Source organism: Agelaius phoeniceus, chromosome 2, assembly GCF_051311805.1.
Source record: "Agelaius phoeniceus isolate bAgePho1 chromosome 2, bAgePho1.hap1, whole genome shotgun sequence".
NCBI lineage: Eukaryota > Metazoa > Chordata > Aves > Passeriformes > Icteridae > Agelaius > Agelaius phoeniceus.
This window is the reverse complement of record NC_135266.1, coordinates 26,945,679-26,964,064: the sequence shown is the minus strand read 5'-3', so window position 1 is coordinate 26,964,064 and position 18,386 is coordinate 26,945,679. Positions and strand designations below refer to the sequence as shown.

At 41.6% G+C, this 18,386-nt stretch overlaps 1 protein-coding gene across 1 annotated transcript in view; it reads left to right on the top strand.

Moving 5' to 3' along the window:
• The window catches only part of GAS6 (growth arrest specific 6), a 40,259-nt gene extending 22,600 nt beyond the window's left edge, over positions 1 to 17,659 (top strand). The window contains exons 7-15 of the mRNA XM_077173356.1: positions 1,434 to 1,559; positions 2,779 to 2,900; positions 3,015 to 3,133; positions 3,525 to 3,714; positions 9,063 to 9,227; positions 10,749 to 10,917; positions 12,513 to 12,685; positions 13,452 to 13,677; positions 17,073 to 17,659. Coding sequence (XP_077029471.1) covers positions 1,434 to 1,559; positions 2,779 to 2,900; positions 3,015 to 3,133; positions 3,525 to 3,714; positions 9,063 to 9,227; positions 10,749 to 10,917; positions 12,513 to 12,685; positions 13,452 to 13,677; positions 17,073 to 17,224 — 1,442 coding nt within the window. The 3' untranslated portion in view covers positions 17,225 to 17,659. The remainder of the gene's footprint in view (positions 1 to 1,433; positions 1,560 to 2,778; positions 2,901 to 3,014; positions 3,134 to 3,524; positions 3,715 to 9,062; positions 9,228 to 10,748; positions 10,918 to 12,512; positions 12,686 to 13,451; positions 13,678 to 17,072) is intronic.
• The last annotated feature ends 727 nt before the right edge of the window (positions 17,660 to 18,386 follow it).

Genomic DNA, 18,386 nt, shown 5'->3' with positions numbered 1-18,386 from the left:
AAACTTAAGCAACTGAGATTTTAAAAGTGTTAAGAGACTGCATGCTGAGACAAACTCAGTAACTTAACAACAGGTGGCTGTTGAAGTTATGTTCATCTTATGAAAAAGGTATATATGAAAATGAAAAAACAGGTATATCTCTCTTAGAGATGGATGTGATGACATATTTCTAAACAATTCGCATACATGATCTGAACAATTTATTAATGCTACCAGCAAAAAGAAAAAGAGAAAGATTTTGTTTCTATTTCACTCACACTCTAAAAAGTGATGACTGTATAGATTACATGGTATCCATTCCTAACGGGAGCAGCAACTTAGAAGAAAGTGAATTTCACTTTTGAATTGTCCTCTGGTGCCAGCCAGCATGGACAGGTGGCTGGCGAGGGGCTCACATATGTTTGTTTTGCTGTGTGTGTACATTTGTTCCACACCCTAGTACTGTCTCCTAGAGCACTGTGAGCACTGCTATATAAGCATTCAGTGGCTTCAATATGTGACCTTCCAGCTGCTGAGATTACTGTCAGGTGTGGTTATTGATAGCTCAGATTTATCATTGCATTTTGACTTTTTAAATGTTTGTTCCTGTCGTTGTAGGCATACACACAAAAGTTCCCTCCTGTCATGATTTGTAGGCTAAGCTACATTGGGTACTCCGCCAGTTCACTCATACGTGGGAAAATCAACAAGAGTAATGAGTAATTGTAGTTTTAACACATACTAGAAAGCAAAAGTAAATATTAAACTCTTAGTACACTACAAATGTTTTGTCAACACCAGGATTCTTCAGGGTATTAGTTAACATGTGAGGAAAGCAATCAGGTTTTTTTATGGACTTCCATTCCAGTTCATTGCCTGCCCTTATGGCAAAACCCCACATCTCTCTGGCATGGCTTGTTCTCTGGGACAAATTGGGCTGCTTCAATTCTCCCTTGCCACTACAGACCAGCAGGTTTAGATCTTAGCTTTGTAAATATATGAAAATGTATTGTTTGCTTGTCTGAGGACACAGAGCAGAAATGTCTGAAGTGCCATAGGCTGAGTGTTCATTCAGCATTTTGGATAATATTCATGCTGCCGCTCCTAAGTTTCTGCCTGTTGCTTTTTTTAAACCTCCAGTTTCAGTCCCCTGATTGGAGAGAGTGGGGCTTTTTGGTTTTGTGGTGGTTGTTTTGTTTTCCAGTTTTTCTCCTGGTTTACTTTGCATTGCTTTTTCCAACAGTGCTTAATGGCTTAAGGTAAAAAAGACTGATTTTTGAAGCCTGAAGTCACTTCTTATAGCTAGCTAACCCTAAAAGTAGATTCTTAAAGATACTGGTTTTTTTCAGTTTTCAAAGTAATGCAGGGATCTCCTTGCCCTAAGCTCACTCTATGTGAAGAGTGAAGTGATTATACTCCTCTGAAGTTGTGTTGTTTAATTGTTTGTTTTCCAGACATAGATGAATGCACAACATCAGCAGACATCTGTGGAGAAGCTCACTGTAAAAATTTAATAAGCTCATATGAATGTCTTTGTGATGCAGGCTACAAGTACGATGACGTGAGAAAAACTTGTCAGGGTAAGCTCAAGAAATGTGTTAGCATTTATGATATAATTTAAATCTGTAGAACCCCAGAAATTTAGTTTCAGTAAAAGCTTTTTTTATTTCTTTTTTAATCTTGCTTACACATTGGAGTTCTGTTCCCTTTCCCTAGTTAGGAGTGAGTTTGCAGTTTGAGGTCACCTTTGAGTTCATTGAGCTTGCTGTCATCTTTGAGTTCAGTGAGTTTGCAGTCACCTTTGATGACTTGAATCGAGCTGTATGAGCCAAAGTACTGAGATTTCTTGAAGTTTCAACAAGTGCAAGATCTGGTGAAAGCTCAGAAGCATCTGTGCATATTGCTGTCTTTCTTCATAGGACAAGAAAAGTTACAAAGCAGTAGCTCTTTTTTCAAAACCTGTCTTGTGGTATTACTCTGAACTAGGAATTTAATATGTACTGGAACCATGCAGAGTTCTGCTGGCTACACTGCCTCAAGCTTTCTCAACAGAGTAAGTTTTGGAAGTATTCCAAAACCAGCATTATTCCCTGCCTTTTGTCTAAGTTAATTCAAATCACACTCCAACCCGTCCTGTTGGGCATTAAGTGTTAAACTCTGCCTGAAGAGATCCCTGTGGGCTGTCACAGTTTGCTTTCCTGCATTTGTTTGTGAAGAAGATAAAAAATAGCTGAAGAAAAAAAGAAAAGAAAACAGTAAATGAGAAACTTGGGTTTTATATGCAGTCCCTGTCTGCAAGGAGCAGAAGCCAGTCACTACAGGCATAGCAGAAGGGGCCTGAAGGGAGGAAGTCTTGTCTAGGAGTTAAAGCCCAGGGCTCTGCTCCAGCAGACGAGTAGCTGAGTTCTGCTTCCAGCCTTCCCACTGATTTGCTATGTATCTTTGGGCAGCTGGAATCTGTCTGTGAAAATAGATTTCACAGAATAAGCTGAGTTGGAAGGGACCTACAAGGATCCAAGGATAGAGTCTTAACTCCCAGCCCTGCACAGCACCATCGCCAACAGTCACATCATGTGCCCAAGACCATTGTCCAAATGCTTCTTGAGCTCTGTCAGGCTTGGTGCTGTGACCACTTCTCTGGGGAGCCTGTTCCAGTGTCCAACCCCCCTCTAGGTGAAAAACCTTTTTCTAATATCCAGCTTAAACCTCCCCTGACACAACTTCAGGCCATTCCCTCAGTTCTGTCATGTTTAAACAAACTCAGTGTTTTTATCTCTCTTCTTCACTGGTCTTGTGTAGATATAGATGAATGCAAAGAACAGCTCTGTGAACAGACCTGTGTCAATTCACCAGGGAGTTACACCTGTCATTGTGATGGCAGAGGGGGAGTGAAGCTTTCCCAGGACATGAATACATGTGAGGTATGTCACTGATCATTGCTGTAACTGCAAACAGACCTTTACTTTACAGCACTCTCTGATTCTTTTTCTGCTCTGTGAGGAGAATAAGCACTCAAAAATGTGTTTTGATTATAGAACATCATACCATGTGTGCCTTTTGCTGTTGGAAGGAGTATTAAATCCTTGCACCTGGGGAGGATGTTCAGTGGCACTCCTGTTATCAGGCTGCGCTTCAAAAGGAAACAACTGACAAGGTGAGGACAATTTAGAATGACAGTGAAATGCTCTAACTGGCTTTGATGCATGCAAGGGAATTGTTACAATAATAATTGACCCTACATTCATCATTATTTGCTTGGATTATGAAGTCCTTTAGGCTAAACATTACCTAAACCAGTAATTAAGAAAGGCAGCCTTGACCACAGAGCTGTTAGGATAATTACTGAAATATAGTACTGTATTCTTAATTCTTGATGATGTTTTAAAAGCTGTACTCACATCTTAAGGCTTTCAGGAGTGCATTAAAAGCTAGTATATTTTAACAGAGCTTTAGAGCTGCTAGAATTGATGTTATCTGTATGGAAAGTACTCTGTGGTTTTTGAACTCTGCATAACTAATTTATTTCTTGGCACCTGTGCGGTCAGACTTGTGGCTGAGTTCGACTTTAGAACCTTTGATCCTGAAGGTATCCTTTTCTTTGCTGGAGGCCATCAAGACAGCACATGGATAGTGTTGGCTTTGCGCAAAGGACGGCTGGAGCTGCAGCTGAAGTACAGCGGGGTGGGCCGCGTCACCAGCACCGGGCCGCTCATCAACCACGGCATGTGGCAAACGGTGAGCCCAGACCTGCTGGGTCCCACTCCTTCCTGGCCTGTTTGGGATGCACTCATCCAGTGCAGATAGACTCTCTGTATTCCTGGGAAAATGCTTCTCCAACCTGTCTATTAAAGGCATGCCAGTATGTTATACATTCCAAGGTGAAAATATTTTTCCTAGGAAATTGAATTACACTTTATATCCATTGTAATGTACACTGCATCTCTAATTTGCACAACCAGAGCAACCACTTGCACAAACAGCGCCTTTGAGATGAAGTAGGGCTAAGATGACTTCACATCACTTCAAGAAGATGCCCTCTGGCTCAGGGCTGGAAGTCAGATAAAGAGATCCTTCCCTCTTAGTATTCTTTTAAGAAAGTTTCAAAGTGTGTTTGGTGTGGGGGGGGTGTGTGGTTGCTTTTGTTTATTCCTTCATTTGTTTAGTCACAGGCCTCAGATTTTCTGAGGCCTTGACAAATCTCTTATGCTTCAGTATACTTTTTATAAAGTCTTCAGGCCTGTTTATATACAAAATAGACTGTTTCCCTTGTAAAGATATTGGGGTCTACTATAGCATCAGGGAATTCCAAAAAAAGGTTGGAAGAGATCTCTAAAACCATGAAGGCCAACTGTCAACCGAGCAGTACCACTGTAACCCCTAAAGCATCTTTTTATTGATACCATAATCCCAGCAATCTCATGAGATTGTAAGGATTGTGAGGGTTCATGTTCTTCTTGGCACTCTCACAGAACATCAGCTGGTGATTTTGGGAGCATTATGGTTGTTACCATTTGTGCCAGGATCATGAAAATCATGCTGCAGTATGATCTACACTAGATGAACAGTTTATACATGCTTTCTCATTTCTGCCTTTTCCTCTCCTTTCATTTTTTCTGACTTAATTAGTTCTTTTAAGTTGATGTGCCTCTTGGGAGTGGGTGGGAAGTTCTCAGCTAACTCACATATGAGACAAATGCAGATATTGGTAACTGTGAATAATTTTCTGGTTTACATTTTTTAGTATATAAAAGCTCCAAATTATACATTAAAGAAATTAGCAAAGTGGGAAAAAATTGTTTCTAATTAATAAATGAAGAAGTCCTTGAATACATTTACTATCAACCACTGACATTTGGTAATGCTTCCAGCAGATGAGGTGATGTTTGGTTCAGTTCCTTTAATGACAGTGAAACAATTTTAGATTCCAAATGAAGAACTGTAGAGGTTCACTGAAGCTGTAGATAAAATGTGTGACATGCTGTATCTTTACATGTAGGAATAGCTTCAAGCCAGTTCTTACTGAATTTTGTGGTAAGAGTTGTTCTGCTAATTTGAAATAGGACAATTGTAATTGCCTGCAAAGAGAGGATGGTGACAGAAGATGTGAAAAGCAGAGTGGATGCCACTGGAGTGACTTGGGAGTCACAAAAATCAGCAATTGTCAAGCTAATTCATTTAATAGAGGAGCTAACATACCTGCTAAGTGCCTGACCTCATTATGAGAAAATTACAAACTAGCCCATATTAATTTGAGGGGGACACAGCTGAAATGTGTTTTCTTTTTTCAGGGAGAGAAGGCAGTGTGATGAAAGTGTTGTGTTTAGGCAAGAATTAAATGTCTCCTGCCAGCTATCAGTGTCAGGGCTCTTATCCCCAGGTACCATCCTAACCAAGAAATTGCCTGGCTGAGTGGCTGCAGCAACACACCTTGCACATTTTCTGAGGGATTGTGTAAATCCCCCAGAAATCCTTCCCCAAGGCTTTTTGGGACAGCAAAGACCAAGCTGAGGGGCAGGTGGGCAGGAGCCACACTGATGGGGTGGAGGCAGAGGTGTCCCTGCAGCCAGGACATCATCCTGCATGTGGGCTGAGCAGTGCCAGAGGCACGGATAGCATGGCACGAGTGAGGAGAGAGCAGCATGCTCTGCTGCCACAGGAATGGACCTGGAGCAGGGCAGGGGCCATAATTCTGGTGACTGTGTCCCAGAGTGAAACAGTGCACTGCTGATACTGCCCCAAAGCAGGAGGATTTACCCACTGATGAACAGCAGCAGGAGGAGGGAGCTTTTAGTCTCTTGACTTCCTATTTTACACCTTTGAGATCTGGGACCTTCCCTGGTTTGCTGGGAGGCTGTTGATTTCTCCTTTCCCTGCTGTATTTTCTTATCTCTTGTTTTCATCCAAGAGATACTTGGCTCTCTTCTGCTTGACATCTAGTGTCACACACCTCTAAATGCCATTTTATCTATATGGCTGAGTGATACAACTGTAAATATGTTCCTACATTTTATCCCCTCCTACATTTCTCCATTTTTCTCTCTCTGGCATGGTTTTTGATTTAGGAAATTCCGTTTAAGGATTTCTTTTTACTGTCTCCTATTATAAAACATGTAGCCACACATTTCATTTTGAGCATGGACTTGTGTGTGTACTTTGCAGCCTCACTTTCTATGAAACTCAACCCCAACAATCTTCAGATATCACAGTCCAGGCTGAAGTGCAGTTGTGAGCTTTAGTCTGCACTTCAGTCTGCACAGAATCAAGCCCTTAGTTTTGGCTAGATCTTTACCAGAGGACTTTGGATACTAGAGAGAACTTCATATGGGTTGTGAGAAAATAGCAATTTTACTATTTAACTTACAGCAGATGGAAAAGCAACGACTGTTTAAAAGCAAAAGATATGAAAAAGCACCAGCAGTGTTCTCATCTCTTGAGCAAAAGTTGCATACTTTCACTGAAATACAATGGCATTTTCAAAACTTCAGGCCAATATTTCTACCTAGGTATTTTCTCTGGTGTTAATCCTTCCTAAAATATTTTGCAATGAACATTGAAACAGCATTGAAAACACAAACAAGCAAACCTCAGGAAAGACTTTTAATGTGGTTATTTGTGTGTAATGCAGCTGGATGAAGTGGCACGTATGACATTATGATAGTAGAGAATGCACTCGCCTTCTGTTTGTTTTGCATTTCCAAAAACAGTCATCATTTTGTCTTATTTTCAGAGTTTAGTTCTGTTCTGAGGACATAGTCTGGTTAGCAAAAATAATAACTTACCTGCACTGTTAAATGTCAGGGCTGAAAGTTAAGCAATCACAAGGTTGGTATTTGGTTTTAACCCTGCAGCTGACTGCAGGTCTGTCCCTTTTCAGTGCTGTCCACTTGCTTTTCAGCAAACAGTGGACAGGCTGGCTGTGTGCTATGAGCTATCCAGGGCATGAATCCAAAACACAAAGCTGCCTGCCCTTGCTATGGCTAACCATATGGGAACCCTTAGCTGTGAGAACTGTCCTCCTGAATGTCCCTAAGCCATGGTGGCAGGCAGCAAGCAGCTTCTCCTTGCCACAAGAGTAGGGAATTGGAGCAGGATGCTAACTACTGAAATGCTTCCTCTTTTGGTTTATATGTGATGGTGGTGCACCAGCAATTAAGCTTTGACTATAAGAAGCAGGAGCTTAAACAGCCAGAGGGCATTGTAAAGTAGGCAGAATGTAATTTCCTAAACTGGAATCTGTTGAGAATTCCCACAGGGATTAACCCCTTCTCTTATGGAAGTTTTCACTGATTTGTGTTTGCTTGTATTAAGGATCAGATGCAGCTAAGAACTCAGAATTTTTTTTTATTTATATGTTATTACTTGCTGTACAATCTAATTAAATTTTAAAAGGCCCTGAATTCTGGTGGCTCTGTAAGTAGCAGTGTTTCTTCACAGTATGGGCACTGCTGCAGCTGGCTATTCCCAATTCCCTTTTGCTCTGTGCCTGCCCAGGGTCTGTGCCAGGAGCAGGGAGATGCTCTGTGCCAGCTCCTTGTGGCACTCCACAGCCCAGAGCATCAGGGCAGTGGTGACCACGACACTGGGCAGAGGTGTCTGTGTGAGTTTTTGGCTACACAGCCTGTGGGCTTATGTTCCCACACACTGAATGGGCTTCACAGCCATCCAATACTCAAAAAAGCCTGTTTGAGACTGGCTGGTGTGTCTCCATGAAATGCAGTCTGGAGATGTAGGTGCTACTTTAAACAAGCAAGCTAAAGACAAATAAATTCATGTCCTGTAGGATGTGGCACAGAGCAACACACCAGGTGGAAACAGTATTGTAGCAATATAAACCAGATTGTACTGGAATTCGCAAGAGAAGAAAAAGGTTCATGACAGGAGGAAAGTCTGTGAATAATCTTTCCCACTATCAAATTCACTTAGTCTTGATTACTGAAGACTGCAATCCAAAGGGAGTGCCCAGGTACAAACCTGCTCAACCCTGTCCTCCTTTATGTTACAGCCACAGCATAAGAGCTCAGAATGGCTGATAAGAGCAATTTTGGGATTTGACTGTATTTGCTAGTCAAAATACAGAAAGAAAGATGCTCAGGACCTGGCCTGCTAGCAGGAAGAGGGCAAGACATGTCTAAACATCCTCTAAAACAGATAATTGGTTTGTACAGCAGCTCACTGATAGAAGCAGCTTCTGGGTGTCCCAGGGAACAGAGCTGTACAGATGAAGAGTGAGTAGGTGGAGTATCTGTCATAGAGTGGGAAGAAGATTATGAAATAGTGGAGGTGTGTTCCTTTCTTTACAGTAGGATTGGGACTGTCTTCTGCTACAGCCAGAGAACATCCACTGGTAGCAGGACCCATGTCCAAGGCAGCAGAATCTTGGCTGCTGGTCAGTCTGGTGCATCAGCTTTGGGCTTCACCTTCTCTCCCTCCACAGAAGCTTTATAGTGCTTCTTTGTGCAGCCTGGTCATAATCAAAATGATGAAATCTTTTTGAATTTTCAGTGGTAATAGAATCTTCCTAGAAGCAGCTTTTCAGAGACATGGAAGGAAAATTTGCAGATGCTTTTTTGAGAGAAAAGTTATTGCCTATTACACATTTTTATTACCCTCTCAAAAATTCCATTCTATGTTGTGCTTTTTGAAGAGGTTGATATTAAAAGACTGGGTCTGCGAGGCTTCTGCATTATCTTACACCGATCCAACAAAAGACATCTTGTTTGTCCTTCCAGCTTTTCCTTTCACATGCAGTTGCAATAGGAAGTTTGTCATTAATAACTCATTACTGCATTTACATTTTACATAAAGCAACCTACAAAAGTCATGTATTTAATCCATTCACATTTTTCTGTAGCTGTTTCGAAGTAGATGGACTGTCTTCACCATTACGGTTAATCACAGACTGCTTTCTAGTGTAGATTTACATATCAAGGTGGAATGTAACTTAAAAGGTGAACAAAGAGGCTTGGGGACTGAAAATATTCCTTTATCTTGGGGATTTCACTATGGTCTGTCCTGTACCTGCAACTGCAGATACTAAGTTCTATTCATACTTAATAACTCAATTTGGAAATTTACTTTTTCAGATCTCTGTTGAGGAACTTGAAAGAAATTTGATTATAAAGGTCAACAGGGATGCAGTTATGAAAATAGCTGTCTCAGGAAACCTGTTTACACTACACAAGGGAGTGTACCAGCTGAATTTGACAGTAGGAGGCATTCCTTTCAAAACAAAGGACCTTATTCTACCAGTAAGTATGGCACAATAACTTCTGTTCCTTTGCATGCCTGAAGGGCTTGAGTTCATCTTCTCTTGGAGTAATGTTGGTCCTTCCTGAGAGCTGTTCAACCTGCCCTGAAACAGGTGGAACTATCACCTTCTGGATACAGCTTTCAGTCCAGTGACTATAGCAGGAGCCTAAGCCAGTAGCAAAGTTGAGTCCCCAGATTTTTTGATTGGTAAGTTTGGGTGAGATGTATCCCACCTGCAGAGTTAGGGCACAGCAAAACTGGAGCACATGACAAAATCCACAGTGGTCATGCTGGCTTGGAGAGCAGGAGTGGCCTGGGGAGGGGTCAGTGGACACGCTGCTGTGTGAGGGTGCCACTGTGCCCACTAAGTCTGGAACCAGCATCAGGGGCACTCTTTGTGCTGTGACCCAAGTTTGTTCTTCACGTGTAACAAATCACAATTTGCTGCATTTGTTTGCTGTGTCACTATAGTGAGACCCAAAGAAAAACAGAAGCTTATTTTTCTTTATTTCCTCCTAATTGAAGTAGATACAGCATATGAATAGAAGTTAAGGCAGTCCTTGGGTAAGATTGGATGATTGCTTCGTTTCTGGAATAACTGCTGCTCAGGCATTTTGAATGCCCACCACAAGCAGAGTTGGCACCTTGAAATCCAAATTTGCATCTCTTTATTCCTAAATTGGGTGACAAGCTTGAGGCTTTGTGACTGGGAGTGCAGCAGCTGAGCCTCACAGCTCCTGTGCCTCACCCGAAGTCATTCAGGGCCACTGCTTGTCAGAAACAGTAAGCCCAGGGTGTAGTCAGAATCTAGGATTGAGGGCCAGAAACTCCTCAGGTTTTTATCCTGGCTCAGACACTTAATTCTCTCTCTCCTTCACTTAATTGGGGGTAGTGGTGCTGATTTAAAGACTTTGCAAGAAGCCTTCTCTTTACACACTGACTCACATTTTAATGCTGACATTAGGTACAGAATAGCCTAACTAGAAGCTGGAAGGAATGAGGTTCATACAGAGTGGTGTGCCAGTCTTGTGGTGCAGGCACCCCTTCTTGAGCCAGAACCCAAAAACTTATACCATGATCAGCTCCAAGATCTGTCTTGTGTCATGCAGGTTGTTTGCAATGACAAAAAGGATTGGGATTTTCAGCCTTAAGTTAGCCTCCAGCATTTGCCATGCTGAATTATGGAGCTCTGGCTACAGAGCATTAGCAATAAGTTGTATTAATGATGGGGAACACATAGAGGAGCTTACAGAACCAATACAACCAAACCAGCACCTGCACTAGCTAGTGCCCTCCTTGCCTCTGGAGACAAGCTGAGCTCAGGAGAGTTTCCTGGGGAAATACTGACCACTCACTTGGGGCTGCAGGATGGGGGTTGCTGCCTCTTGATTTGCATGTGCATGACACATCAAAATGATTTCTACTGTTTAGTATGATACTATAACTCAGTATTCCTTTGCACACAATTCCTCTTCACTGAACAATCATTTGAGGCCTGAGATGCTGCTTTATCTTCCCAGATAAACCCTCGGCTGGATGGTTGCATGCGGGCATGGAACTGGCTGAATGGGGAGGACACCTCCATCCAAGAGACCATAAAGATGAATGAAAAGATGCAGTGCTTTGCTGTAGCAGGACGAGGCTCTTTCTATCCTGGCCGAGGTTTTGCTGTGTTTAATCTTACTTACAGTAAGTAGGCTGGGATTTTTTATTTCTGACCTCTTGTCCTGCCATTAGCTATACCTGGTTAATAAACCAAGTGTTAAAACTTAGGTGTGTGCCAGACTCACTGTTGATTGATGCAGAAAAGATTAAACTTGTGGTTCTTAGTGAAGGAAGGCCTGTAAATGATAGTTCAAGCCAGTGCAAATATGGCCAGCAGGGATTAGGTTCTTTCTGTGTAGCTCCAGTAATACATTTCACAGCCAGACTGGCTCCAGCTCATCCTCAGCCTTAGAGGCTTTACACCTCTCTGTCAGCAGCTTAGGTCCTTCCAGTCCTTTACCATTGTTTCCTGCTCAACAGGGAGACCTGCAAGCCATATTGCTGTATCTTGAGATGATGATAGACAGAAAAATTAATATTGTCTATTGTCTTAGATTCACTTTTAATCATGGGCTGTCGTTACTTACACTTGGGACAAATGCACTAAGCATATCTCTGATAGAAGCCAATGAAATTGGCATACAGTAATAACAGGTTTCAAATCAAACTTGTCCATACTAATGTAGCACTCAGAAAGGCACCTTTTATTGCTCTAGGTTATTGTGTTTGCTTATCTGTGTAATCAGCTATCAGTATTTCTGAACCCACACAAATGCTGACCATCTATTTTGGTATGGTATGTAAGTCCTGCTCTGCAGGAGCCATCTGTTCAGTGTTATGTGGATTTTTTTCTGCTGTGCCATCGTAAATTAGGGAGTACCAGGTGTCTGTCATATTACCTAGCACGGGGATTTAAAAGTTGCAAAGAAAGGCAGCATCTAAAATGCAGATGAAGTGCAGATAAGGCCTCAGCACCTGCATTTTTTTCCAAACAATCATTCTCTTTCTTTCTTTTTTTTTTTTTTTTCTTTTTCCTTTGCAGTGGTAAGCCCTATAAAGAATGGATTATTGTATTTCAAGATGTGGTGAACTAGCAGAGGTAATAGTCCTGTGAAGGGAGGTTGCAGGAGCAGGCTGATGTCTTTCTTTGCAGCCTGCATTACCTTTTAAATTATTTGGGTACTGAGGCAGTAAGAAGATACCAGAAAATTTAATTCATGGTTCAACAGGTGAAATAAAACATGCCACACTTTTGAGAGATTTGTGATCAGGAAGAGTTTGAATAGGTGATGAGTGTAGTATGTATTGTATTATACAATTCTTGAGTTTAATACAGGCTTTCATAGAAATGTTTCCTGCATGTCAAATTTCAACTCAGATTCCTCAATGATCTTTGGACAGACTGGTTCAAAAACTGGTTTTCGATTGACCTATCTTGCAGCAGTTCTTTGAATGTGTCAGATTGGCAGCCATGGGAATTTGACTAACTCTTTGTGATAAAAAGCTTTATGTTATCCTTTGACATTCTGAAAAGCAGCAGAATGCATAAGGTAACAAAAGGAAACTGATGCCATTTTCTTGTCCAATTTTATGTTCAAGTGCTTTGGAATTATTTTTTTTAAATTAAAAAAAAAATGTGGCAGTCCCTCCAGATGCTCATCTGCCTATGGTCTTCTCCAGGGAGAAACTGAACAGCCTACCCATTTGACACATTGTCCAATGAATTTCTTTTTCTGCAGTGCAACCTTCTTCTGGAAATGAAACCAAGCCAAATTGGGAAATTGAAGTAAATGCTGTAATTCAACCAGCAACAGATACTGGTGTGCTGTTTGCCCTAGTTACAGAAGAAGCATCTGTCCCTTTATCACTATCTCTGATTGACTATCACTCCACAAAGAAACTGAAGCAACAGGTACAAACAAGTATTTCTGTAGAGAAGTTTCCTTGCTCTTTCCTGGTAACTGGAAGTCAATTTCAAAAACAGCTGTCAGATTTGCTGCCTGCCTTATTATTTGTCCCACCTGTTCAGAGCATAGTCTGAAACAACCGTGCTTGCCTGAAGTTCTGCCTTTTACAGGTGTGTGTCAGATACTCATAGGGACCTCTTGGCAAATGTGGCCTAGGTAAAAGATAGAACTGCTCTCTTGAATGTAGTCATATTTTTTTTTTTTACCAGGGATTTCCATTCTTGCTTATCAGTACCTGTCCCAAAGAAACCAAGAGACAGGCTTTAGGTGTGGGAAAGGTGCTGGGAAAAGCCAGTCATGGTGGAGTGTTGAAGATACTTTGCAATGGCATTCATAACAAAGGGCTAAATTCTGGCATTCCACAAGGGTAACCCAGGAAGGATTTCACTAAATCCCATGAGCCAATTTTCATTTATAGTACAGCAGCTCCAGTTGGTTTGTCCCCAGTGCAATATAATGATTTCTGCAAGACCCACTAAGAACCCTCTCTGAGAAAACACGGTTTCAAGAATTAGTCTCATGGTTCATTTGTTTTTCATCTGTGCAAATGAGCTCAGAACACAATCAGCAATAGTAATAAGCCTAATTCTCTGGAGACTCTGCTAAATATTTGTAATGAAGAGCACATTGGGCTCATCTTGGTACTGGGTAAGTGTAGCTAGGTATTTTTCTGCTCATTGCCTGTTTTTCTTTCTTTCCCTTGCTGTTCAGTTTGTCATCGTGGCCTTGGAGAACACAGTTGTGTCCAGACTGGCAATAAATCTCTGTGATAAAAAGGAACACTCTGTAGATGTCCTCCTCAAGAAAGATCACTTATCCCTGAGGGTGGATGGGCTAGCAGGAGAGAGTGAACTAAGCATCTCTGAGTTGGAGGACAGTCTGTCCATCCTGGAGAGCTCTTTGCAGTCAACAAAGACATACGTGGGAGGATTGCCAGGTGAGCCTCCAGTTTTGTACCATGGACCACAGACTTCCAACTCTCTTTGCTGAGCTGGGAGTCAGGAACACTGTTTCTGTTCAAGCTGTGAGAGTCCTTCTCTGTTTCTGCTTGAGCAGGCTTTGTCTGCAATGCAGGAACATAATGGATCAGGGATTGCACTTTGCTTGAATGATTGTGTCCTTCTGAGGGCAGCTGGAGGCAGAAATAGAAAGAGGAGGTTTTGCTTGTTCAACAATAAGAATGATTTAATAATTTATAATGATTTTTTTATCATTTAATCATGATTTTAAAATAATGATTGCTGTAAACTGGGTTATTACCTTAAACCCGGTAAAATCCATAGAAGCTGGGCTACAGGTTCCTGCAGTGCTCCATTAATGTAATGAATCCGTGGGAGCACTCCTTGAGGGGACTTCTAGGACCTCAGGGGGCTTTGCCTGAAACTTGGGAAGCCCAGTGTGGGGATAGTCCCTGGCTGATGCTCTTTGAAGTGATTGCAGCATGACACAGTTAACAGACTGCCTCCCAGCCAGGGGCATGTAGGGTACAACCAAGGGGTTAACACCATTTATAGTGTCTCTGGCTTTTCAGCAGCAACAGGGCTTCTTCTGGGAGGTCAGTTTGCTCCTCTCTTCTGAACCTGTAAGATCAAACTTTCATCTTTCATCTCCCAAGTTTGGGAGTTTGTTTCTTGTTCTGCCTGAACAGGTTTATCAGTCCCTTCTGCTGAGGAATGCTATTAAAGGAACACTTATGTCTCTGATGCACATGATGCCAGCAGCTAAGCAAAATCTTGCCCTTACTTGCCCAAGCAAGGGAGAGGTACAAATGTTGGCCTCTTGTGAGGTGCTGAAGCAGTCAGGCTGGAACAGGATGGCTGAGGTGCCACAGGTACTAGGACACATGGTGTGGCTGTCCCCACCAGGAGCAAGAGTTTACAGAGGATTTATGCTGATGATGCAAATGGCTCCCAGTCACACCTGAAAGGGGCAGGCCACATACTCTGGAACATTCACACAGTGGCAGGAAGGATGCTGAAATCCCGAACGTGTCATTTTCTACTCTCAGATTAAATTATCTAAGCTGGCCATTGCACAGGCAATAGAGGTTGCCTGCTTTCTTTTAAGCTGTTCTCAGATGCACAGTGGAGATTTCCACAGCTCAGAAATCATTCTGTCACTGTCCCAGGTTCTCTGTGGTTTAGACTACCTGTGCTGGGTGCAGCCCTGGTTTTCATTTGCCAGAGCTAAGGGTGAGGTACCATGGCTGTGGCAGCTCAGGCTCAGCTGGATGCTGTAGGTTTAGCTGCTATCCCCCCTTTGATCTGTTGTGCTTAGCAGCAGGAATTTCTGCCAGCACTCTGCTTTTGCCATTGAGAGGAACCCAGCACTTGCATGAGAAACACTGTCATTTGCCAAATAAATAAACATTTCAGCACTTCAGTTGGATTAATCACTCTGGGTTAAGTAACAATACCAAATGGTCAGATCTAATTTAGTTTGGCTCATTCAGATTTTGAAAACATTACGTAGTTTTTAGTTTTTCCATGCTTCCATACCCTGTGGAAAAAACAGTATAGTGGTCAAACTTCACATCTTTATTCCATCTGCCACAAAGAAAGAAAGAATTCTGGATCCAAATACATATTAAGCCCGATCCTAAGCACAGCTAATATTGCAGATGTGAAAGAAATACTACTTAGAGTTTCAACAGATAAGAGAGAACATGTAGACATTAATTACATTTTCTATAGGCTTTTCAGTTCTGGTAAATCCTAAATTATGTAATTTATGTGATGCGTAGTTGATTTTTCAGAAAATATGCATTTCACCAGGTGAAAGAACCTTTAAACTAGGCTTTCAAATCTTTTTATGACCACATTTTGGACAGATCCATTTCTAGTCATAACAGAAAATGAAATATTTCACATAATTTAGAATACAATGAAAAAAATTAATTTCTTTTTAATCTCTTACAAATCCATCTGAAAGCCCACACTATTTCAGTCAGCCCTGTGGCACATGTAACAGCAATCTGCCTGTCTCCTTAGATGAGTCTTCAAGTTGTTAAATCACAACTTCAACTCTTCTGACTCAAAATTTAGTTTACATTCCTGTAAGGTATTACAACAGAGATGCTGCATTCCTTCAGCAAACTTTGCAGATAAACTTTGGCAAATGGGGAGGAATGGGAAATAGATAACATCATAAATAAAGCAACTACTGAGCAATGGTAGCTCTCCCCCAGGAAGCTGAAGAGGTTTATAGTATTTCTTTGTGGCTTACAGATCTCCCACAAATGTTCTCTCTCCCACTCAGTCCTAGATTCTGTCTGAGCTGTGTCTGAGCACATCAGCCCTGCATATCTCCAGGCAGAACACTTTAAATTTCATATAATCTTGGGTCAACAGGACAACCTATTGTTCAAGTTGTCCTTGCTTCGATGTAAAGATAAGTGATTTATTTAGCTGCCTGAATCACTGTGAAGTTAAATATTCTTTGAGGTGTTCATTATTTTCCATTGCACAACCAGTTTGTTAGGGTCAGCTTTGGGTTGTAAATAAACTAAAGACCTTTGGGGAAAGGTAGAGGACGGAGCTCATGTAGATTTTCTTGTTGTTATGTTACTGTGCTTTTTGTTTGTTTACAGTTGGTGTGTGTATGATAATTACAGAAGTTAGTAGTAAGATTGACTAATTTCCTTTAGTCTATTGGATTGTACTTAGTGTCTTCTTCCTTGCCATCTGTTTTCTGTCTCTGGTAAACTGATTAAAAGAACAGTGGATCTCCACAGTAAAAATTAGTCTCATTAGTCTGACCAATTCAACTGATGCATTCCAGCACCTTGCTGATGAAGGCCAGCAACCTTCCTGTGCTCATACACAGCAAAACTATGGTAAAGATAAATCCAGCAAGTGGTAGAGGCAGCATATGGGAAGTGCTTTCCTGTCATAAAATTCTTCCCATAATCTTTTGGAAGCTATTTTGAAGAGAAAGAACAGAGGGAGTTAGAGGGAGGTCTAACATCTCCACCAATAACAAAGCAGAGTTTGGAGATGGAGAGGGGGAAAACATGGGGCTGTGTGAACACATTGTGCCACTGCAGGGAAGCTGTGCAGCACAAGGTTTCATCCAGGAGGCCTTGCAGAGGCACAGAGCAGCTGAGGAAGGGTTCAGCCTGGGAGAAGGGCTTTGGTGCACCAGAACAGATGGTGTTTTCCTCACGTCTGGGATTGTGCTCTTGCCTTCTGGCAAGGGGGCAGGGGGAGGTAGAAATGCCAGCATGGGAAGAGATGAGCATGAACTCATTGAGCCACAGCCATCTGAGCCTAGGCAGGGCAGGTGTTTACTTAAAGGCAGCTGTCAGAGACATTTATCTCCCCTTTCCGACAGACGTTCCTGTCACCTCCACTCCGGTCACTGCCTCCTACCACGGCTGCATGACCCTCAAGCTGAACAACACCACACTGGACTTGGATGAGGCTCTCTACAAGCACAATGACATCACCTCACACTCCTGTCCTCCAGTCCAGGAGGGTCAGTAGGTACCACTGCAATGCGAAAGTTTTATACTCAGAAACTTTCAGTGCTTTTCTTTTTTTAAAAGATATAAATTATTCAGATCTACTGCACTGCGTGTATAGTTTCTCTTAAACACTGAAGTTATGTAGAAGCTACTGATCCTTATGTCAGATTGATTATTGAAATACTCTTTGCTTTGAGGTTTAAAGGTTGTAATATATTTGTAAATAGTTCAGAAGACTAATATTAAATAAGTCAAAAGTACAGAATGTACTGAAAGTGAATACTATCTTTAGACTGTAAGAGACAGTTTCATCTGTAATGTGGGAAACCTGGTAATATATGAGTGTGGACTGGAAGAAAAATAATAATTCTGTATTATTTTTTATTACCAAACACTGCTTTCTGATTTGCAAAATATGAGAGAATAAAATATTTACATACAAGTTTTTAATTTACCTGTACTGAGATTATTCTGTATTCTGGTATTTGGAGACAGTGACTCAGACTGTGCCTGATTCTGGGGGTTACTCTTGGAGAAGGTGGGGGAGAGGGGAAGGGCTGGGTTTTTTTTGAAGGTTGAGGGTTGGGGTTTATATGCTTCCATCAGTGTTCCATATCTTCTCAGCTGCAGAGCAAATGGTGGCTGCTATTCTTATTGCTAGAGCTTCTCTTTCTGGTACCACAGAAAAAAGACTCAGTTGCGACCTTTAGAAAAACTCTTGGTCTACAGAAAATGGAAAATGTAGTTGGGTCAGCAGGAAACATTTAGAAGGAAAGACTCAAGAAGTTGAAAGCCATACAGCTTTTGTGTCAATAGCTGCTGGAGTAAATGATGAGGTGTTGAGAATTGGAGAATATTATCTGGTGATGACATATTTTTGCTGCTGCATTTTTAGGTTGGCTCATTCACTGTGAGCCTAGTGGGAGCAGAGAGGCTTGAGCTGTGAGAGTTAGCCAGGCTGAACTGCATGAGGTGAGAATATCTGTGGGTGTTTATGCAGGAAAGGTTTAGAGCCATAAAGTGTGTTCAACTTTTCAGCTATCTTTCTGAAGTTGGGATGGGCTTTGCCTAGTCTCTCTTGAATCACTTAAATCGTGTTTTATTTGGTATTTGTCTTGCATCAAAGACAAAAAAAATATGCAGTTTTATTACCACAGCATATACCAATATTACTCAATTTA